Genomic DNA, 17953 nt, shown 5'->3' on the forward strand with positions numbered 1-17953 from the left:
AGCTCCTACCCTGCCAGAAAATATTCTTGTTAGTCTTGAAGGTGCTACTGGACTCTGGCCCTTTTCTACTACTCAGAAGTAGGCCCGACTCCTACGGCACCGGCTTCCCGTCCGGCAGCCTCAAGGCCGCAGCTGCCCCCTTTCGCATAGCAGTCCCTGAACCCCACAGCCCTCAACCGGCAGGGCAGCTTTACTTGCACGGCTGAGACTCCGCCAAGCGGGCTCTTCTCAGGCGTCACGAGTGCTGCGCGCAGCCCGGGCGGGGAAGGCGGCCGCGCGGGCTTCTCTCTACAAAAAGCAAGGCGCGGGGCCTGGGACTCCTCCTCCTCCAGGGTGTGGGCCCTCCAAGGAGCGCCGGCCCTAGCCCATAAAAGCCGGCGCCGGCCCTCCGCGCGCCGCCTGGGCCAGAAGCCGTCGGGGGGCGCGCGGGCCGGCGAGGCGGGGGACGGACGGACGGGCGGGCCCGCAGCAGAATGGCGCAGGAGTTTGTGAGCAGTAAGATCCGGGGCGATAAAGTGACGGTGTTCGGGAAGCCTGCCTGCCCTTATTGCCACATGGCGGTGGAGTTGCTGGAGGGGCTGGGCGTCAAGAACCTGGAGTACGTCGACCTCACGACCCGAGCGGATATGGCCAACATTCAGGACTATATGCTGCGCACCACCGGCGCCAGATCGGTGAGTGCCTTTCTGCTTGGGCTTCTCCGCGGTTGCCGTGCGGGGCCGCCGCTGCCCGAGCGGGACGCGGAAAAGGCCTCTTCCGAAGCAAGGCTGGGGCATCAGGCGCTCTCCAGTTGTGGACTGTCGCCTGGGGAAAGCTGGAAGGGTTTGCATTGGTTCTTGTGCGTTATCCGGGCTGTGTAACCGTGGTCTTGGCGTTTTTTTTTACCAAGACCACGGTTACACAGCCCGATAACCCACAAGAACCAACGAACTCTGACCGTGAAAGCCTTTGACAATGTTTGGCATTGGATTTGCCACTCTTTAGATGCCCTTTCCCCCCATCCATATTCTCAGAACTCAACAATAAGCCGCCATGCAGAGTTTTGAGAATTCAGATGGGGAAAAGGTGCAGCTAGAGAGTGGCAAATTCATGGAAGGTTTGGCATTGGATTTGCCACTCTTTAAATGCCCTTTTCCCCCATCCATATTCTCAAAACGCAACAATAAGCCGCCAGGCAGAGTTTTGAGAATTCAGATGGGGAAAATGGGGATCTAGAGAGTGACGAATCCAAGGCAAAACCTTTTATGAATAAATGGTCAGTGGGTTTTAATTAGAAGAGTGAGTCGTTCCCCTGGCTGTTACCGCACTAGGCATTCCCGGTGATGTATTAAGAGTTTGAAACTGTTATAAAAAATACTGTTCGCACTTTGTTTGGCCCCTTTAGCTGTGAAGACGTCTTCCAACCATTTTTTAGCCGTGGCATCATCCAAAAACCCTTTTAACGTGATGTTTTTTTATAACGTTTCCAAACTCTTGATACATGGCTGGGAATACCTAGTGCGGTAATGTCTCGCCCACTTTGTAGTTGTGTGTGGGTGTTAAGTGCCGTCAAGTCGCTTCCGACTCATGGCAACCCTATGGCCACTTATGCATGGGAGGTTTTGCCTTGGATTTGCCGCTCTCTAGATACACATTTTCCCCATCTGAATTCTCAAAACTCTATGGGGGCTTATTGTTGAGTTTTGAAAATTTGGATGGGGAAAATGCACATCTAGAGAACTGCAAAACCTCCCATGCATAACTGGCCTATGAATCAATGTCCTCCAAAACATCCTATCTTTGACAGCCTTGCTCAGGTCTTGCAAATTGAGGGCTGTGGCTTCCTTTATTGAGTCACTCCATCTCTTGTTGGGTCTTCCTCTTTTCCTGCCGCCCTCAACTTTTCCTAGCACGACTGTCTTTTCCAGTGACTCTTGTCTTCTCAAAATGTGACCAAAATACAATAGCCTCAGTTTAGTCTTTTAGCTTCTAGGGTCAGTTCAGGCTTGATTTGATCTATAACCCACTCATTTGGGGTTTTTTTGTTGTTGGGTTTTTTTGGCAGTCCACGGTATCCGTAACACTCTCCTCCAACACCACATTTTAAAGGGATCTACTTTCTTCCTATCAGCTTTCTTCAAGGTCCAGCTTTCGCACCCAGACATAGTAATAGGGAATATGATGGCATGAATTAACCTTGGTGGCCAGTGTAACTCTGTAGTTACCCATCTGCAATAAAAAGGCACACACAATTCGGAAGCTTTATGCAGGGGTGAATGTCTTTGTTGGGTAAAGCTGATATATAAAGTATCCTGAAAATGGGCTGTCTTGCAAGCATAACAATCTGTATTAAACTTCCTCTTTCTGTCTCCCCTCCCATGGAAACGAAAACTATTTGATGCTGGCTGGGTTGTGCCTTTGACTTTTTTCAAGACATTGCCTGAGGTGGAATGGTTGCCAGGGATTGAGAAAGTGTGTTTCCTAATAATGTGTACCTCCTGGGGCAGCTTCCAGGACTTCCTGTAAGCGGGCTGCAAGAGTGAGAGCCCCCTTGCAAGATGGGAGTTCTGCAGTTCTGACTTCCTGTATGATGCATTGCCTTGGAATCAGTTTCAAGTCTAAATTTGCTTGTGCACAACTCTGGATGTTGCACGATAGCGATCCCTTTGTGATTGGTTTCTCCTATGTGGTCGTGACAATCCCGTCGCGAAGGAAACCTGTAGAGCCCTATCCGCTGATGTGTGGATGCAGCCTTGGTGAAAGAGGGAAGCAACAGCTTCTTACAGCTGCAGTGCACAATCTTGTAGTGGCATTTCATTAAGAATATGTAGCATCCGTGACAGGGCGGAGAGCTACTGTGTTACAACAGGTCTGTTATGTTGTAATCTAGAAGGCTGAGCAATTGCTGCCCATTCCAGTCTTCTACCTGTGTCTTGAACAAGGGCCCCTCTTCACTGTATGGCTGCCAGATATCTTTAACTTTGGGGAGTTCAAAGTACTATGCTGTATGTTTTGTATCTTTCCTGATGATACAATTGTACGATAAAACTTAACAGGGCAGTGCGGCTGGATCTCTAACAGTCCTACAGAACTGTAGTAAGAGCGAAACTAGACGTGTGCTTTTTTTAAAGAGTTGGGTCCAGATTCCCTGGACCCAGCTTGGGTTCTCTACAGCCATCCAGCAGCTGCAGGGAGCGGCTATTAAAAATTAAACCAGAGCCCGTTTTGGCTTGGAACACCACTTTGAGATGAGGAAGGGCTCTACTTCCACCCCAGCCACAATTTTCCTGCACCAAAACAGCATGGGGGGGCAGGTATATTTCCCAGTTTTTGCTGCTCCACATGCACAGAATACTCTAGGTGTGGCTGTGGGGAACCCAGACCCAAGCAACTGTCTAGTTGTTCTGAGTGATGCCTGCTTGGTTTAGGTGTGTCTGTTAAAGGCACAGGAACAAATCTGGTTAAAACTGGAGCAGGGCTATTAACCAAGAATTCTACTGTGCAAACCTATTGAAATGAATTGTGAAAGCCATCCTTTTTGTTTCCTTTCTTCACTTTCTACGGGATTTGCCCAAGATAGCTTCACGGTGAATCGTGCCCATTGTAGAAACCGAGTTCTAATTAAATTTTACATTGCCTCACTATAAACAACTTGTTCTGTTCATATGTACAGCATATGGTACAAAATGGCATGGGTGGATTCTACTGCCTAGATAAAGAACTACAAGGGAATCATTGACTAAAAATGGCCTGGCTGACTATTGGGACAGCCTGCCCAGGGTGTGTGTAAACCCGAGGCCCAGAATCGTTTCTTCCTGTTTGGTTGGGGTTTTTTGCGCTGCTTTCTCTAGGCTAGCATGCTTCACTGCTGCCTGTTAACTTGAGCAACTAATTTAGGACAGGGGCTGGCCTCGAACTCTTCTCGATAAGGGACTTAATGGCCCCTGCACAAGGCTCCTTGTTCCTCAGTGGCAGGACTTCTTAATGAGTCTTCTTAGCAGTGACCTTTGTGGTGACTGATGGACTAGCTTTAGGGAAAGTGAAGTCCTGCTATTTGCTTCCTGGTTCTAATCAGGCTGCCTATTGGTTTTGAGCTCTGTAAATATAATAGCTCAAATGTGAAAATGCAAGTAGAATTGCCCTCTGGACTTGATATCTATCTTTATAATCTTTCTAGGACTTTGGCTTTAGTGGTGATGGATAGGACTCACTTCTGCCTTCCAGAGGCGGGAGTGGCATGCTGGGGTGGCATGGGGCACACTTGGAGACTCTTCCTATTACGAAGAGCTCTGGCCAGCAGAAATGTACCATTAGGATGTCTCCTATTCTCTGGCTCCAATAGCACGTCTGTTTGCCCTGCTAATTCTACCCTCTGTATCAACTAGGATGGTATTTATGCCTGTAGCAGTTCAGATTCCATTGCTACATACATATTTTCATGGGTTTAAAGTCTTAGGGTAAGAAGTGTCTCAAAGGGTTGCATCTTTTGGCCCTTAATCATTTGTTCGTCCTCTCTGGGGTCAGCTGATCTTCCTGCTCTCTTGTTCTGGTAGCTCTCCTTTGAGCTTTCGGAGACAGGGTTTCCTGCTGCTTTTGTTTTTGATTTTAACACCTGCTTTTCTAGGTCCCTCGCGTCTACATTGGAGAAACATGTATTGGTGGTTATGACAACCTGAAAGCTCTATACGACCGTGGAGAACTCATTCCAAAATTAAAGCAAATTGGTGCATTGTAGTAATTCGGAGGTAAGTAATTGGGTAGACTGTTCTTTTGACTTGTAAAAAAAATAACCCAGCGGATTCTAGATGCAGCTATAATGACACAGTGTGTTCATGTGTGTGTTGCCCCTAACATTAAGCTCAAAGTACATTATCATTGTTCTAACAAGGTTTACTATTAAGTCAAAACAAAGCAGCCCAGAAAGAGTTAGACCAGTAACCGTGACTGAAGTTCAAGGTATTGGGAGAAACAGTCATATAAAATAACTCATTGTAAAATCCCCAGGAAAATTATTCTCCTCGCCTCCATTTTATCCTCACAACAATCTTGTAAGGTAGTTCACAGTGGGTAGCCGTGTTAGTCTGTTTGCAGTAGTCAAAAAGGGCGAGAGTCCAGTAGCACCTTAAAGACTAACAAAAATATTTTCTGGTAGGGTATGAGCTTTCGTGAGCCACAACTCACTTCTTCAGATACAGCTAGAATGTGAATCCATCGGTCTTTAAGTACTGTTAAAGTAGAGGAACATACTGTTCCTCTACTTAAAGACCGATGGATTCACATTCTAGCTGTATCTGAAGAAGTGAGCTGTGGCTCACGAAAGCTCATACCCTACCAGAAAATATTTTTGTTAGTCTTTAAGGTGCTACTGGACTCTTGTAAGGTAGGTTAGGCTGTGTGTGTGACTGACCCAAAGTCACCCAGCAAGCTATTGTGGCAGAGTGGGGATTTGAATCTGGGTTTCCCTGTCCTAGTCTGATACTTTAACCACTACACCACACTGGCTGTCCTTCAGGCATCAGGGTTCTACTAGGTTGGTTAGAAGGTACTTTCTAGTGTTTGTACCCTGTCGCTTTGTTATTGTTCTCATACTGTGCTGGAAGAGTGCCTTCTCAATTGGTCAGTCTAGATGTTCTCAGGAGGTCCTGAGTGGTGGTAGTGGGTTTACCAGGGAACCTTTGGTTTAAGGGAATTTCCCTGCAAGGAAAGTCACCATTTCCCCCTTCCTGAAGGAGGTCAGGTTAGGTGCCAGGCAAACGAAGTATTCCACAGTAGATGCACTGCCACTCGAAGACACTGTGTCTGGATGCCACCCACATCTCTTCCAGGGGTAAGGGAAAACAGAACGAGGCTTAGGATGAATCTTTTAATTGGCAGGCAGGCTGCTAAGGGAATCCATACAGTTCTAGCAGTTGGCAAGGCAACCTTTTTCTTGTGTCACCACAAATCAACAGCATATGCATAGTTGCTCACACAAAGAGCTTAACACATGAAGCACCACCCATGTGGTGGCATACACTTGCATCTGATTGAGGATTTTCATGCAATTAGCAGTTCCTGATCTGGAATACATGTGAGGCTGACTTAAAACTTTAGACTTGTGGGAAGTAATTCGAATGATTTCTAGCTGCAGACATGAAGGAGATACTAAACTGCAAGAACCATTGACATCCCGTGAAGCCACCCACAACGTTAGAATACATAAACTTCCAGTCTGGTGATTAAGTGAAGTTAGTTTGCCAAGAAACCTAGGATTTCTCTAGAGTTCCCGGTGTTTTCTCCATGGCGTTTTGAGGGGAATTTCTGGTGTTGTCAACCTGACTTCTTTCTCTTTCAGAGTGACGATGACTGGAGACTCAGACTACCTCCTGTTGCAGTGCAAGCCTTGAGGAACAAAAGTGGTCACATCCACTTCTACATCCACTGTAATTCTTCACCACCACTTTAATACAGAGGATTGATGGGGGAGGGCTGCACGTTCTAGTTATCGCTTGCCTTGCAAATAAGAATATTGCTATAACTTATTATCTCTTCAGCACGTCTTTCTGAAAATGGAACGCACAGAAGTGATCCAATGTAATAAAATACATGCTACTAGCCTCTTATTGTTCTTACAGTTCAAAGGTCTCTGGCTCAAATGCAGTCCCCTACACTTCCAAATCTCTCGTTAACTCTTCCTACCCTCTGCATCCCCTCCTCCTTTCCTTTATCCATGACTATCTTTTATCTCTGTGGCTTTAAACGATTTGATCTCCTTCATTTTTGCCTAGAGACAATCCCAGTGTGGTGTCGTGGTTAAGAGCAGTAGACTCTCATCTGGAGAACCGGGTTTGATTTCCCACTCCACATGAGTGGCGGAGGCTAATCTGGTGAACTGGGTTGGTTTTCCCACATGTAGCCAGCTGAGTGACCTTGGGCTAGTCACAGCTCTCTTAGAGCTCTCTCAGCCCCACCTACCTCACAGGCTGTCTGTTGTGGGGAGGGGAAGGAAAGGGGATTGTAAGCCGGTTTGAGACTCCTTAAAAATGTAGAGAAAATCATGGTATAAAAACCTCATCCTTGTCTTCATCCTCCTTGTCCTCGTCTTCTTCCCTTTGTCCCAAGAGGAGTGAAAACTCTGCCTCTGTGTCTGGCCCCATCATTTAGAAGGCTTTAAACGCCAAGTCTAGGACATATTTCCTTGCTTCCTTTTTTCTCGACCAACTTACCATCTCTCTGTCAAAACAAACATTACTATGTATGTTCCTACTCTTGCAACCTCTTTTGCCTGCTATCTATCAGGCAACAAAAAGGTCCAAGGGCTGAGATGTTTTGCAGGCTTGCTTGTAAAGTCATTGGGCAGCGCCTCATCACCGAAGTGCTTCCAGTAGCTGGTATGCATCACTCTTCCTCCCAGTAAGTCATTGCTAAATGAGCATGCTGGGCAGGCATCCGATCAGTGCTACGTTTTGTGCTGTGCCTGACTGGTAAATGGTTAGAAATAAAGGTGTAACATCAATTGTCTTGGTTTTCATAATTACTTCTTGAAATGATTGGGTTCCTTCCATCAAGAGCAATTTTGGGAATAAGACAACTGGCATGGGCATAAGACAACAGGGTTCTAATTTTCAGACTCATCCATCTGTGGCTGGACTACATGACTTCAGACTACAAAGTATGAGAACTGAACACTTACCCAGATTTTTTAATAAGTGAACTTCTCTGCACAAATAAAGCTAGGGCAAAAAGACCTTTTTCCTGCATAAAAAGGAATGCTTGATTTCTCCCTTTGACACCCCCCCCCATGTAATCTGAAGTGATATCAGTGCATCATGGGAGATGACTGATGGTGTTGCTTCTGAATTTTACCCTAACAACTGGGTCACATTTGTAAAAAAAATACCTGGCCCAACGCGAGCGTTATTACTGGCACAAGTGGAAAGTTATCTTGTATCTTGGAAGAAATATGGGCTATTGGTTTTTTGATCGGCATCTCATTTCCCGTCTCTTTCCCCTTTGTCTGCCATCCCATTCTATTAACCAGCATGAAAAACTTAAGCACTTGGTATCAAAGAAAAGAATGCAAAAAACCAATAGCGTGAAACAATTTAGCAGACTTTTAAACTGGGCTGGAGTGTTTTGCTTGGTCAAGGTCGAACTTCTGTCATGACTTCCTATTTGAGTGTTATTTTAAAGGCTTTCTCAGTAAAACCTTTTGGGTGCATTGCAAACAGCGTTGTAAAGAAAAGGATTAATAAAATTATACACGCACACACCCAGCCCAGAATCTGTTTAGTCAGAAGTAACCCTAGTTCAAAAGATTGTGTGTGTATCATGGCTCTCAAAGCACTTTTAAGTTCTCTTTTTCCTGCTCGCATAAATCACAGGATGTTTGGAACAAAAATGCTGAAGTTCAAGTATAGTGCTAGATGTATTTTTAGGCTGGGGAAGAAAAATCTAGCAGTTCTTCAGCCATATCATACTGAACTCAGTCTTTTCTCAGGAGAAGTTTCTAACTGGGACTCGAGTAAGTTTCATTAGCTAACAGCTTATTCCTGAAAGCTGCAGCACCTCCAAAGAGGTTTGCCACTGCAGCGGGGGGGGGGGGAGAGAGAAGGGGGGTTTAAAATAGAAAAATTAGAAAAGGGGAAAAACTCCATTGAAAACAGCGATGTTGCGCCAACAAAAAAGTGGCACAGCACCCCATTGCTAAAGAGGGGCGTTCCTGGGCTGGAAAGGGTTAGGAAGCTGCCTATAGGCAGTTCCACCCCCCAGGATGCCAGCACAAGGATTTGTGCTGGCAGGAGGCCAAGTCAGCGTCCAAGGATCGCTCTGCTGCAGCAATCCCGGGGGACCAGCACAAGTGGCACTATGCTGGCATCTGTGCCTGTTTGCACGGTGCAAGTGGCACGGACACTGGCATAGGGGTCACAGCGCCTCCTAAGCCCTTTTGGCCCCCGAGCTCAGGAATGAGCTGTAAGAGGGCCCAATGTTTTTTAAAAATATTACTGATCTCTGGTAAAGGTCTTAAATTCTGGATGACATCTGGGAAAAACATCAGGTACAAAGCATAGTTGGTCTTTCCAATTAGGTTTGGTTGTCAGTCTCAGTAAATGGTTAGGTATGTGATGTTAAGAAAGACAAAAAATAAAGGTTCTAACAAGCCTAATAACGTGCACACATAAAACTATCTTGGATGCTTACTGGTGCTGGAACAAGCTGCCTTTCCTCCCATTAACACCGTCTACTGAAAATGTATCATTTAAGATGTCATTGTAACAACTGTGGAATGGGGGAGGTTAGATAGTTCTTCTGATGCACCATTTATACAAGGTAACAAGCTCTTACATTGTTCAGTACTAGTCTCATATGCATGCCTCTGAGAAATATACTGTTATACTACTATGAAGCATTAGCAAATTTAAAGTGTCTGATTGAAGTTTAAAATACATTTTCATATGGAAGCAACATTTTCTCGCCAACTGAGCAAAATACAGGACTTAGGGTTTCCTTTCACACATAAATGTCACTAAAGTTTATGCCTTGTTGTTGTAACTTCCTGACAATTTAGCTTAATTTCCAGCATTTTCTGTCTTAAGAACTCAGTGGGGTTAGAATGCTGGTGTCAGAGTTAACCATTATTATTCATGAGTCAGAACCTCCAAGTCATTCCTGCGATGACAATCATGGGAAAGGCAGTGGTCATGAGCAGAACTTGCAATTTTGCTTACTGTTGCAATCCAAGCTACATCCCAGAGACCTGAATCAAAGGACAGTGATGTGTATCATGTTTGTGAAATCAATAGACCAAATTATTTAACTGAGAATTTTGTGGCTGAAAAAGAGCTTTCAATAGTTCTGGGAAACACTGAAGTATTGACCGAAGTTTAAGTTTGCACTGGGAAACTAAACCCAGGAATGAAGTACAAAGGTACTATAAGTCAACAGTGGATGTAGTTCCAATGAAATATTCATTATAAAACATACATAATATAAATTTATTGTGGATGTGCTCACTTTAACTTTATCTAGCAAGAAACAGTTGCTTTGATCTATAGCTACCAACTGGGTAAAATAAACACATGAAATGAACATTAAGTAAAATGTTACCAGAATAAATAGTAAATTTAAATTCTTGAACATTTGAAACACACCATGAAATTGTTACATATTCATCATAGGCCATAATAACCATTTTGTTTAGCTAAAACCATTATCTGATAGGAGCTTATAACAGAGATCCTTATTGTGATCATATGTGTCTCTATAAAACTTCTAGCTGTCTTAAGTGACAGCATATATTTAAGATTTCTTTTCCCTGTGACCATCTAAAGTATTTTCTAATAAAAATTGACTTCAAAGTAGTCCATTCCATAAGAATTATCTCTGTTAAATGTTATTTATTGATACCTGCTTTTAAACTAATAGTTCTTATTAGGTTGCTATTAAAGTATCTTTCAAAACATCTGAAAATAAAGTAACTAAAATTTACAAGTTGTTTCTGTACTTTTGTGGTCAGGATCTAACAACTTACGAGGAAAATATGGTACAACTTGGATGCATAACAGGAAAATGGGGAGAGGTGTACCATTATGGCTCAGTTCAGCGTACCACATTACCCAAGAGTTTCTTAGTTAACACAAATGAGTACTTTATACATGCCTGGCAATGCTAAAAAGCCCTAATAAGTTCCAGATGCTTTTGGGGCTGTTGGTACTCCTACAGAGCAAAAACTTAGTAGTCATTATTTTTTTCTCATTGAGTTTTGTGCATTTGCTGTACCATGGAAGGTGATACAATCCGTCTGTAGGGCACAAATATTCTGAGAGCAAAATATACATCTATAGCAAACACTCACATATAGTTACCCACTTCTTAGTAAAGGAATTTTCATTTGAAAATACTTCTGTTCTTAGGAAGATTATTTATATACATTATAAGATCGCTGTAATTATTTAGCAAATCCATTAGTGATTTACTATTGCAGTGTGCACAATCTGTATCTAGTACATGCAAGAAAAAGTGCAAATGATGAATTACAAACTATTTTATGTGCTTGCATACTTAGCAATAATTACAGATCTAAGGGAAACCTCCAGGTTTAAAATTACAAATATATAAATTTTAATAAGGTGCACATGTAGATTAAAAGCATAAAACTCCTAGTAAAGGCAAAAACGTACACATTCAGTATATACAAACAAACAACTGCGATGTACAATCTTTCTTTGACCAATATGACATCCAAAAAGGACCAGATGCGTTTCAGCCTGGATAGGCCTTCCTCAGTGGTCAGTATAAAATTATAACTTATCACTCATCCTAATATTGTAATCAAAACATAATGGGCAGTAAGAAATATCTAAAAGCCCTTCTGGTGTATGCTGGGTTCTTAAGGATGTGGATGCATCAAGCAGTATATTAGGTCAAAATCAAAATTTACCTTAATACCACATTAAGATTTAGAATAAATTATAACTTATTTCCTTTGTATATTTTTGTTTTTAAATATGGTATTGCCAAACAAGCAGAAATGCTTTCTAAACTACTTCCAAAAATAAAAATTGCATTACTGGAAGGGCATTAGTTTTTAACAAGAGCCGTAAAACTGTTTGACTTTTAAAATAATTAAACTGATATAAACACTATGTACAAGGATCACATGCTTATGTGGGAGTAATTATGTTGCCTGGAAGTGTGATCTTCTAACCAGGAAGTTCCTGGCTCAGACCCGATCTCAGTAAACATAGGAACGATCCTGTATTGTCTTTGTGTACAGAGAAAAGTGTTGAGGCCTGTACTGTGAAACCAGACTGTCTGCCATGTAAGTAAACGTGCATTTAACATGGGGTTGTGAACATACAAAAGAAAGCTACAAGCTCAATAGGTCTGTGACACTGCATAGCAAAAGGGGTGGCTCAGGTCCCCAGGAGGGCATCCAGCTCTTTGAATCCTGGCCAGCCCTGACATGCAGGCGGATTGTGAAAAGTTTCCACATTCCGGGCTCGCCTACAGCTGACCAGGGCTTATTGAATACACTGTCATGACAGGGAGACTAGGATGGTAGAACAGGGCCTATGGACAGTGGAGCATACCTAGGGTTCCCAACCTCCAGGTGGTGGCTGGAGATCTCCACTGTTATAACTGATATCCACGTGGCACAGTTCACCTGGAGAATTTAGCTGCTTTGGATGGTGGACTTTATGGCATTATACCCCACTGAAGTCTCTCCCCAAACCCCACCCTCCTCATGCTCCACCCCCAAAATCTCCAGGTATTTCCCAACCTGGAGCTAGCAACCCTAAGCGTACCAGTTTAGCTGCCTCCTTCCTCTTCCTTCCCAGATTTCTGGCTATCAAACTGTAAGCAATACACCTTAGCAGGTGTTTCGGGGATTGCTTCAATTCCTTGCACACCACTTTGCCACATATGCTTTGCTAGCACAGAGGCTGATATGCAAGTACACATCCATGATACTAGTCCCTGCATGTAACAGCAGGATCAGGCCCACAGCTAACATTATACCCCAAGTGACTTTTGTAATAATTTGATGTGAAGTAATTCATGTGGGACATGTTATATCAGAATTTGTCACCTGGTTGGAGGAATTTAGAATGTTTACTGAGTTCTGACAGTGTGTTCATTGTGAAGTTTTCTTCCAGAGAAATCAACCTGAAAGGACACAAGAGCCAATATGGTGCAGTGATTGGGCTTGGGCTAGGAAGACCCAGGTTCAAATTCCCACTCGGCTATGAAATTCACTCTGTGAGCTTGGTTCAGTGACGTGCAGTCCATTCCTAAGTGGGGGTAGAGACGCCGTGGCTGGGAGTGGCGCCGCTGCGCCGCTCCCAGCTGCAACAAAGAATAAATACACCATTTAAAAATTAGAAAATTGGGAAACTCACCCATTAACTTCAGCGAGGTAATGCCAGCTATTTTGCTGGTGTAGCTCCGCTGCAGCGTGAAAGAGTGGTCCCGGGCTGAAAGGGGTTTGGAAGCTGCCTAAAGGCAGCTCTGCCCCCAGGAATGCCCCCCAGGATGCTGGTGCGGGAAGATAATCCAGCAAAATGGCGGCAAGGAAGCTGTGCCATCGTCCCAGCGCTGCACTGCTGCATCACTTTCCGGGGCTGGTGTACATGCCCCCCCACCTGCTCCTATGCGACTTCACCCCCTCCTTAGGATTGCCCGGTTACTCTCAGCCTAATAGGATTGTTGTAAGAATAAAATAGAGGATGAGACCCATATATGCTACCCTGAACTCCTTGGGGGAAATTATAAACATGGTAATGTAAAGGAAAATATGGAGGACAAAGCTACTGTGGAAACAATAAGGGTCACCTACTCAAATCTTTTGCTGTACAGAAAGGGACCAGGAAAATAACGGCTGTCGTTATTTCTGTTATTAAATACTGCCCAGGTAAGGTGGAGTAAGAGGAACTCCTGAGCAAGAGGGAACATGGGGTCAAACATGCTGTGATGCTGAAATCTCCGAACTGTTGTTCAGAGTGTTTTTAAAGGTTGGACTGGGGTCTCAGTGCAGGAAGAGACGCTTCTGCTCCCAGCACTTATGGCCCTGATCCAAATCTAGCCCCCCCCCCCAAGTAATATTTTGACAACACTACAAAGAAATCTGATGCAGCTAACAGAAGTTAAATTTGTAATTCTCAGTGTAGCAACGTGATACCAAACTTGCAGTTTTAACAGTATTTCTTTAAAAGTCAATAAAGGAATTGGAGAAACATTTATGAGACAAAACAAAAAAGTCGGCTCTGTACTTTTTAAAGGAGCAGTGTTTACAGAAATATAACAAGCTTGGAATATATATCTTTTGGCCCTTTAAAATTCAAATAAACAAGGCAGGCAAGATTTCCAAACTCTTAATATATCTAAAGTATAAAATTGAAATAACAGGGCAGAAGTTGACGTTGCTGAACCTACACACGCAGATCAGGCCCAGAAGTACAACCTGGATCAATCCTTATGCTGACCTATAAATTGTTTGACATGCTACTAAAAAGTACAGTTGTTATTCATTAGCAAGTGCAATATTAGATTATTTCATAGCATTCAAGTTCAGTATTTGCTTTGAGTCATGTGCAGCTGTAAGATTCCTGAAGCAATTGCCATTCTGTTTTCCACAATAAAGAAGGATCAGCTTTGAGTTTACATTACTACACAATGGCATTTCCGAGAATGAATGTAATTCCTGTATTCTGAAAGCTGTTTCAAGTACATACTAGAAGGCCATCTATGCATCTCAACAAAATTGCGTTCTTCCACTAAAACAAAGATAGAAGTGAATGTTTATTATGGACAAAGTTAAACATGATAAAAATAAATAAAATTCTAAAAATATAATATACACTACAGCACGAGCAAATCAAAGACCAAACCCCTGCATATTTTGCCTAGACTTGGTATAACTTGTCTGTATACCTCTGCCATTATGAAAGACAAACTGAACATGGAAAATAATTTTTGGGGGATGGGGCAGGAGACATTCAATCAATGGGCTGTCACAGCCTCTTGCTAGCTTGCCCAGCCCATGTGAAGAGGTAAGAAGGGAAGAAAGATTCAGAAATGCCCAGCTGCCTAACTTGGGAGTTTTAGCTCAAAAACACTTTGAGGGTGCTAGGCTGGTTTGATAGTTTAAAGGCATGACCTCCTGAAGAGGAACAGACTTCTGGAATGCACAGCTTCCTCATGCTTGTCATCCTGAATGCCACATCCTCATCTGGGTTCCATGTTCCCTTCTCCTAGAGATACAACAAATATGAGGTCCTGATGTTTACCAATTTCCAGTAGCATGTAAGAGTGCAGAGCAAAATGATTTATAGGCAGAAACTGGTATGTTTGCTGTGTCTAGATTGGAAAGGGAGGGAAGGCAGCATGGTATAGCCTGATTTCATCGGATCTCAGAAGCTAAGCAGGGTCAGCCCTGGTTAATATTTGTATGGAAGACTGGCAAACCACCTGAATTAATCTCTTGCCTTAAAAAACCCATAAGGGGTCACCATAAGTTGGCTGCGACTTGACGGCACTTCACACACAGATTGGAAAGACAAGTGTTCCTTTAGATAAAATAGTGGCATGTGGCACCTTTTTGTCTTCCCATAAATGGCACTTGTGTTTCTTATATCATTTTGTTACCTCTGTAGTAGAGTAAGATGGGTGAGCAAGCCAGAATGTAGGACATTTAGAAACCCAGTGATAGATATTGTGCCATGTACCTGAGCAGACAGGCAGAACATGTTTGGGAAGGCCTATCCTTGCTTCTATGCCTCTTACTCTGCCTGAAGCAGAGATTTAACAACTGATAAAGAATCACATATAATGCTTTTCTCCAGATAGCTGCTTTGAATTGTTGTTGTTGTGTGTGGGGGGGGTTGATTTTGTACTACCATGCTTCATGGCTTCCCTGAAGGCCTTTTTAATCTTCTCCTTTCTCCCAGCTGCTATTTTCAGCATTCTATCCCAAATGCCTACCTAATCCTGGTATGCTGATTTTAATAAAATGAAGCTAGAAACACTGAGTGAAGCCAGGAAGACCTGGGGGTGTCTGTGAGGGCAAGTCATGCCCCAACTCCTATTGTTCTGCATATCTACAGTGTGTAAAAATTTTTAAAGACCTGAACCAAGTCTTACAATCCCCAAAGCACATCTACATAGAACTCAGTTGTTCTTTAGTACCATGCAGACAATCACACGTAGGTCTGTTTCTTTTCACCCAAATGGCTCCAAGTGCTGTGTTAGGTTTCTAGTTTCATTATCACTGTATCTAATTCTCAACATGGCCACATTTGTGGATGCTTAAATCTAGTGACTGTAGCCATGAACAGATAAGGCAGATCTTTCTGTAAACCTGAAAAACGTGCCAGGTTTCTAGAAAAATTTGAAATCTAAAAAAAAAAAATTAAGTTAAAACACTGCAAAATAATAGAAGCATAGCTTTTAGAAATGAATGCCTTCAGTGACCACAAATTATTGCCAGCCTTCAAGCCTTGGTTTCTGTCAGTAAAAGGCAGGGGGGAGTGGGCAGGACCCTGGGAGGCCCTTTTCAGGTCTGCTTTGGCCTTTGAGGCAGGATTCATTGGGGCCAGGCCCAGATGCAAACAGCATGTGACTTGATACCACATGACTTATGTAACTCTTCCAGGCCTGGCTGCTTACTACTGTTCAACAGCAGCCACCTCACAATAGCAAATATGGTGTAGTGGTTACCCTTTCAGATTAGGATCTGGAAGATTGAGATTCAAATTCTGACCTCTCTGGGTAAGCTTGGGGCAGTCACATGCTATCTATTTAGCCTACTGACAGGGTTGCAGTAAGGATAAAATTGAGGAAAGGAAAATTATTTAAGCTGCTTTGGATCCCCATTGTAGAGAAAGGCAGGGTATAAATGAAGAAAATAAATAATATATACAGATGTATAGGGAAGTAGAAAAATGGTAGGTTGGTGGGTGGGTGCAGAAGAAAAGCCAGGGTATGTGGACTGCCAGGAGGAGGGAAAGAAAAAAAAGAGTATGGGGATGGGGTATAAGAAAGGTGAGGTGCCCCCACCCACAAGTTTTTACAGATTCCCTACCACGCAGCTGGGCCTAGCTCAGCCATCACCGTGCATCTGGGCCTAGCTCAGCAACTGCCACTGCATAACTTGGCCAGAGTTTTCCCAGGGAGAGGCTGCCAAGGGGAGGGGGGGAGGGAAGGAGGGAGCTGAAAAAGGGGGTGCAGATAAAAGTATGTTGATTGGTGAGTGGAAGGAAAGAAGGAAGCAGGAAAAGGGGAGATGCTTATGGGGGCTTTCAGAAAAGGGAAAGAGGACATCAGTGGGGGAGGAGAAAATGAGATGTCCCCCACAAGTCCTTGCGGGTTCCCCACTTGTTAATTCTAAGAACCATCCATATCTTTTTTTGTATTATGTCCTGTTTGCTTTAGAGAGGTTCATATGGCTTCCTTTATGAAACTGCCTGTCATGTTTGCCTGGCAAGCCTCAGCAATTCCTTAATATAGGCAAAGGACAAATTTCAGCTGATTTAAAGGAGGGTAGGCAGGCAGAGTCCCTGACCTGGATGGCCCAGGCTAGCCTGATCTTGGAAGCTAATCTGGGTCAGCCCTGGATAGTACTTGGATGGGAGACCACCATGGCAGTCCCGGGTTGCTACGTAGAGGCAGGCAATGGCAAACCACCTCTGTTTGTTTCTTGTCTTAAAAACCCCACAGAGTCGTCATAAGTCGGCTGTGACTTGATGGCACTTTATATGCACACAGAGACAGGTAGAGCATCTTGCCACTTTTCTAAAGCAAAAGATGTAAAAAAAAAAACAAAAAACCCTAGCATGCACACCTGATGATACTGAGAACCGCGCCATGAGTTTAAATATAAATGTCTGAGACTGCAATCCTAAACAGGTCTCCACGGAAGTACATTGTGTTTTATTCAATGGGGCTTACTCCCAGGAAACTGTTCTTAGGATTGAAGCCTGTCTTCTTTAAGAAATAAAGTGGACAGTTACCTGAAAGGTCTTCAAATTCAGGTTTCTGACTGAAGATTAAATAGTTAGAAGCAATAAAATGAAGCAGCCAATTTGAAAGGCAATCAGAGTTGTGAAACTGCAAAAAAAGAGAGAAACAAATAAAATACAAAGAAAAATAGTAGTATAGAGGGAACCAGATATTGATGGGACCAATACTTAAAGATAGTTGCTTAGTTCTCAAGAAGATGGTCCATAAACCAGTTCACTTAGATAATTTGAACATCTGCTGATTCTACCCCATGGAATACATAATTTATGAAATTCTTATTGAAGTTAGTAGGATTAAACTGTTGTGAATGGCAATATTTCAGCGTAACTACTTAGTAGATCTTGACCTACGATCATGTCTAAAGCCTTAGGGGTGATTTGGAGATTTTCATCCTTGCTATTTCATCTTGAAAATCCTTGTTCAATTTCACATCTCAGTTGTGTGAACTGAAACTGTAAATCTCATGTTCAATTTT

At 43.3% G+C, this 17953-nt stretch overlaps 2 protein-coding genes across 2 annotated transcripts in view; one reads left to right on the forward strand and one right to left on the reverse strand.

The window, feature by feature from the left end:
• The first annotated feature begins 473 nt into the window (after window positions 1-473).
• On the forward strand, window positions 474-4714 carry GLRX (glutaredoxin). The gene is made up of 2 exons (XM_056848851.1): window positions 474-674; window positions 4604-4714. The coding sequence occupies exons 1-2, from the start codon at window positions 474-476 to the stop codon at window positions 4712-4714; spliced, it is 312 nt and encodes a 103-aa protein (XP_056704829.1).
• A 9297-nt stretch (window positions 4715-14011) lies between these two features.
• The window catches only part of RHOBTB3 (Rho related BTB domain containing 3), a 40370-nt gene continuing 36428 nt past the window's right edge, over window positions 14012-17953 (reverse strand). Inside the window, exons 11-12 of the mRNA XM_056849006.1 lie at window positions 17469-17565; window positions 14012-14234 (exon numbers count right to left, since the gene is read on the reverse strand). Coding sequence (XP_056704984.1) covers window positions 14119-14234; window positions 17469-17565 — 213 coding nt within the window. The 3' untranslated portion in view covers window positions 14012-14118. The remainder of the gene's footprint in view (window positions 14235-17468; window positions 17566-17953) is intronic.

This window comes from Euleptes europaea, chromosome 4 (assembly GCF_029931775.1).
Source record: "Euleptes europaea isolate rEulEur1 chromosome 4, rEulEur1.hap1, whole genome shotgun sequence".
NCBI classification, from domain to species: Eukaryota; Metazoa; Chordata; class Lepidosauria; order Squamata; family Sphaerodactylidae; genus Euleptes; species Euleptes europaea.

Bases quoted from the DNA above. Each gene is read 5' to 3' on its own strand.
- GLRX (XM_056848851.1), top strand. From the start codon at position 474: ATGGCGCAGGAGTTTGTGAGCAGTAAGATCCGGGGCGATAAAGTGACG. The intron at 675-4,603 runs GTGAGTGCCTTT...CTGCTTTTCTAG, and splicing joins GCACCACCGGCGCCAGATCG to GTCCCTCGCGTCTACATTGG.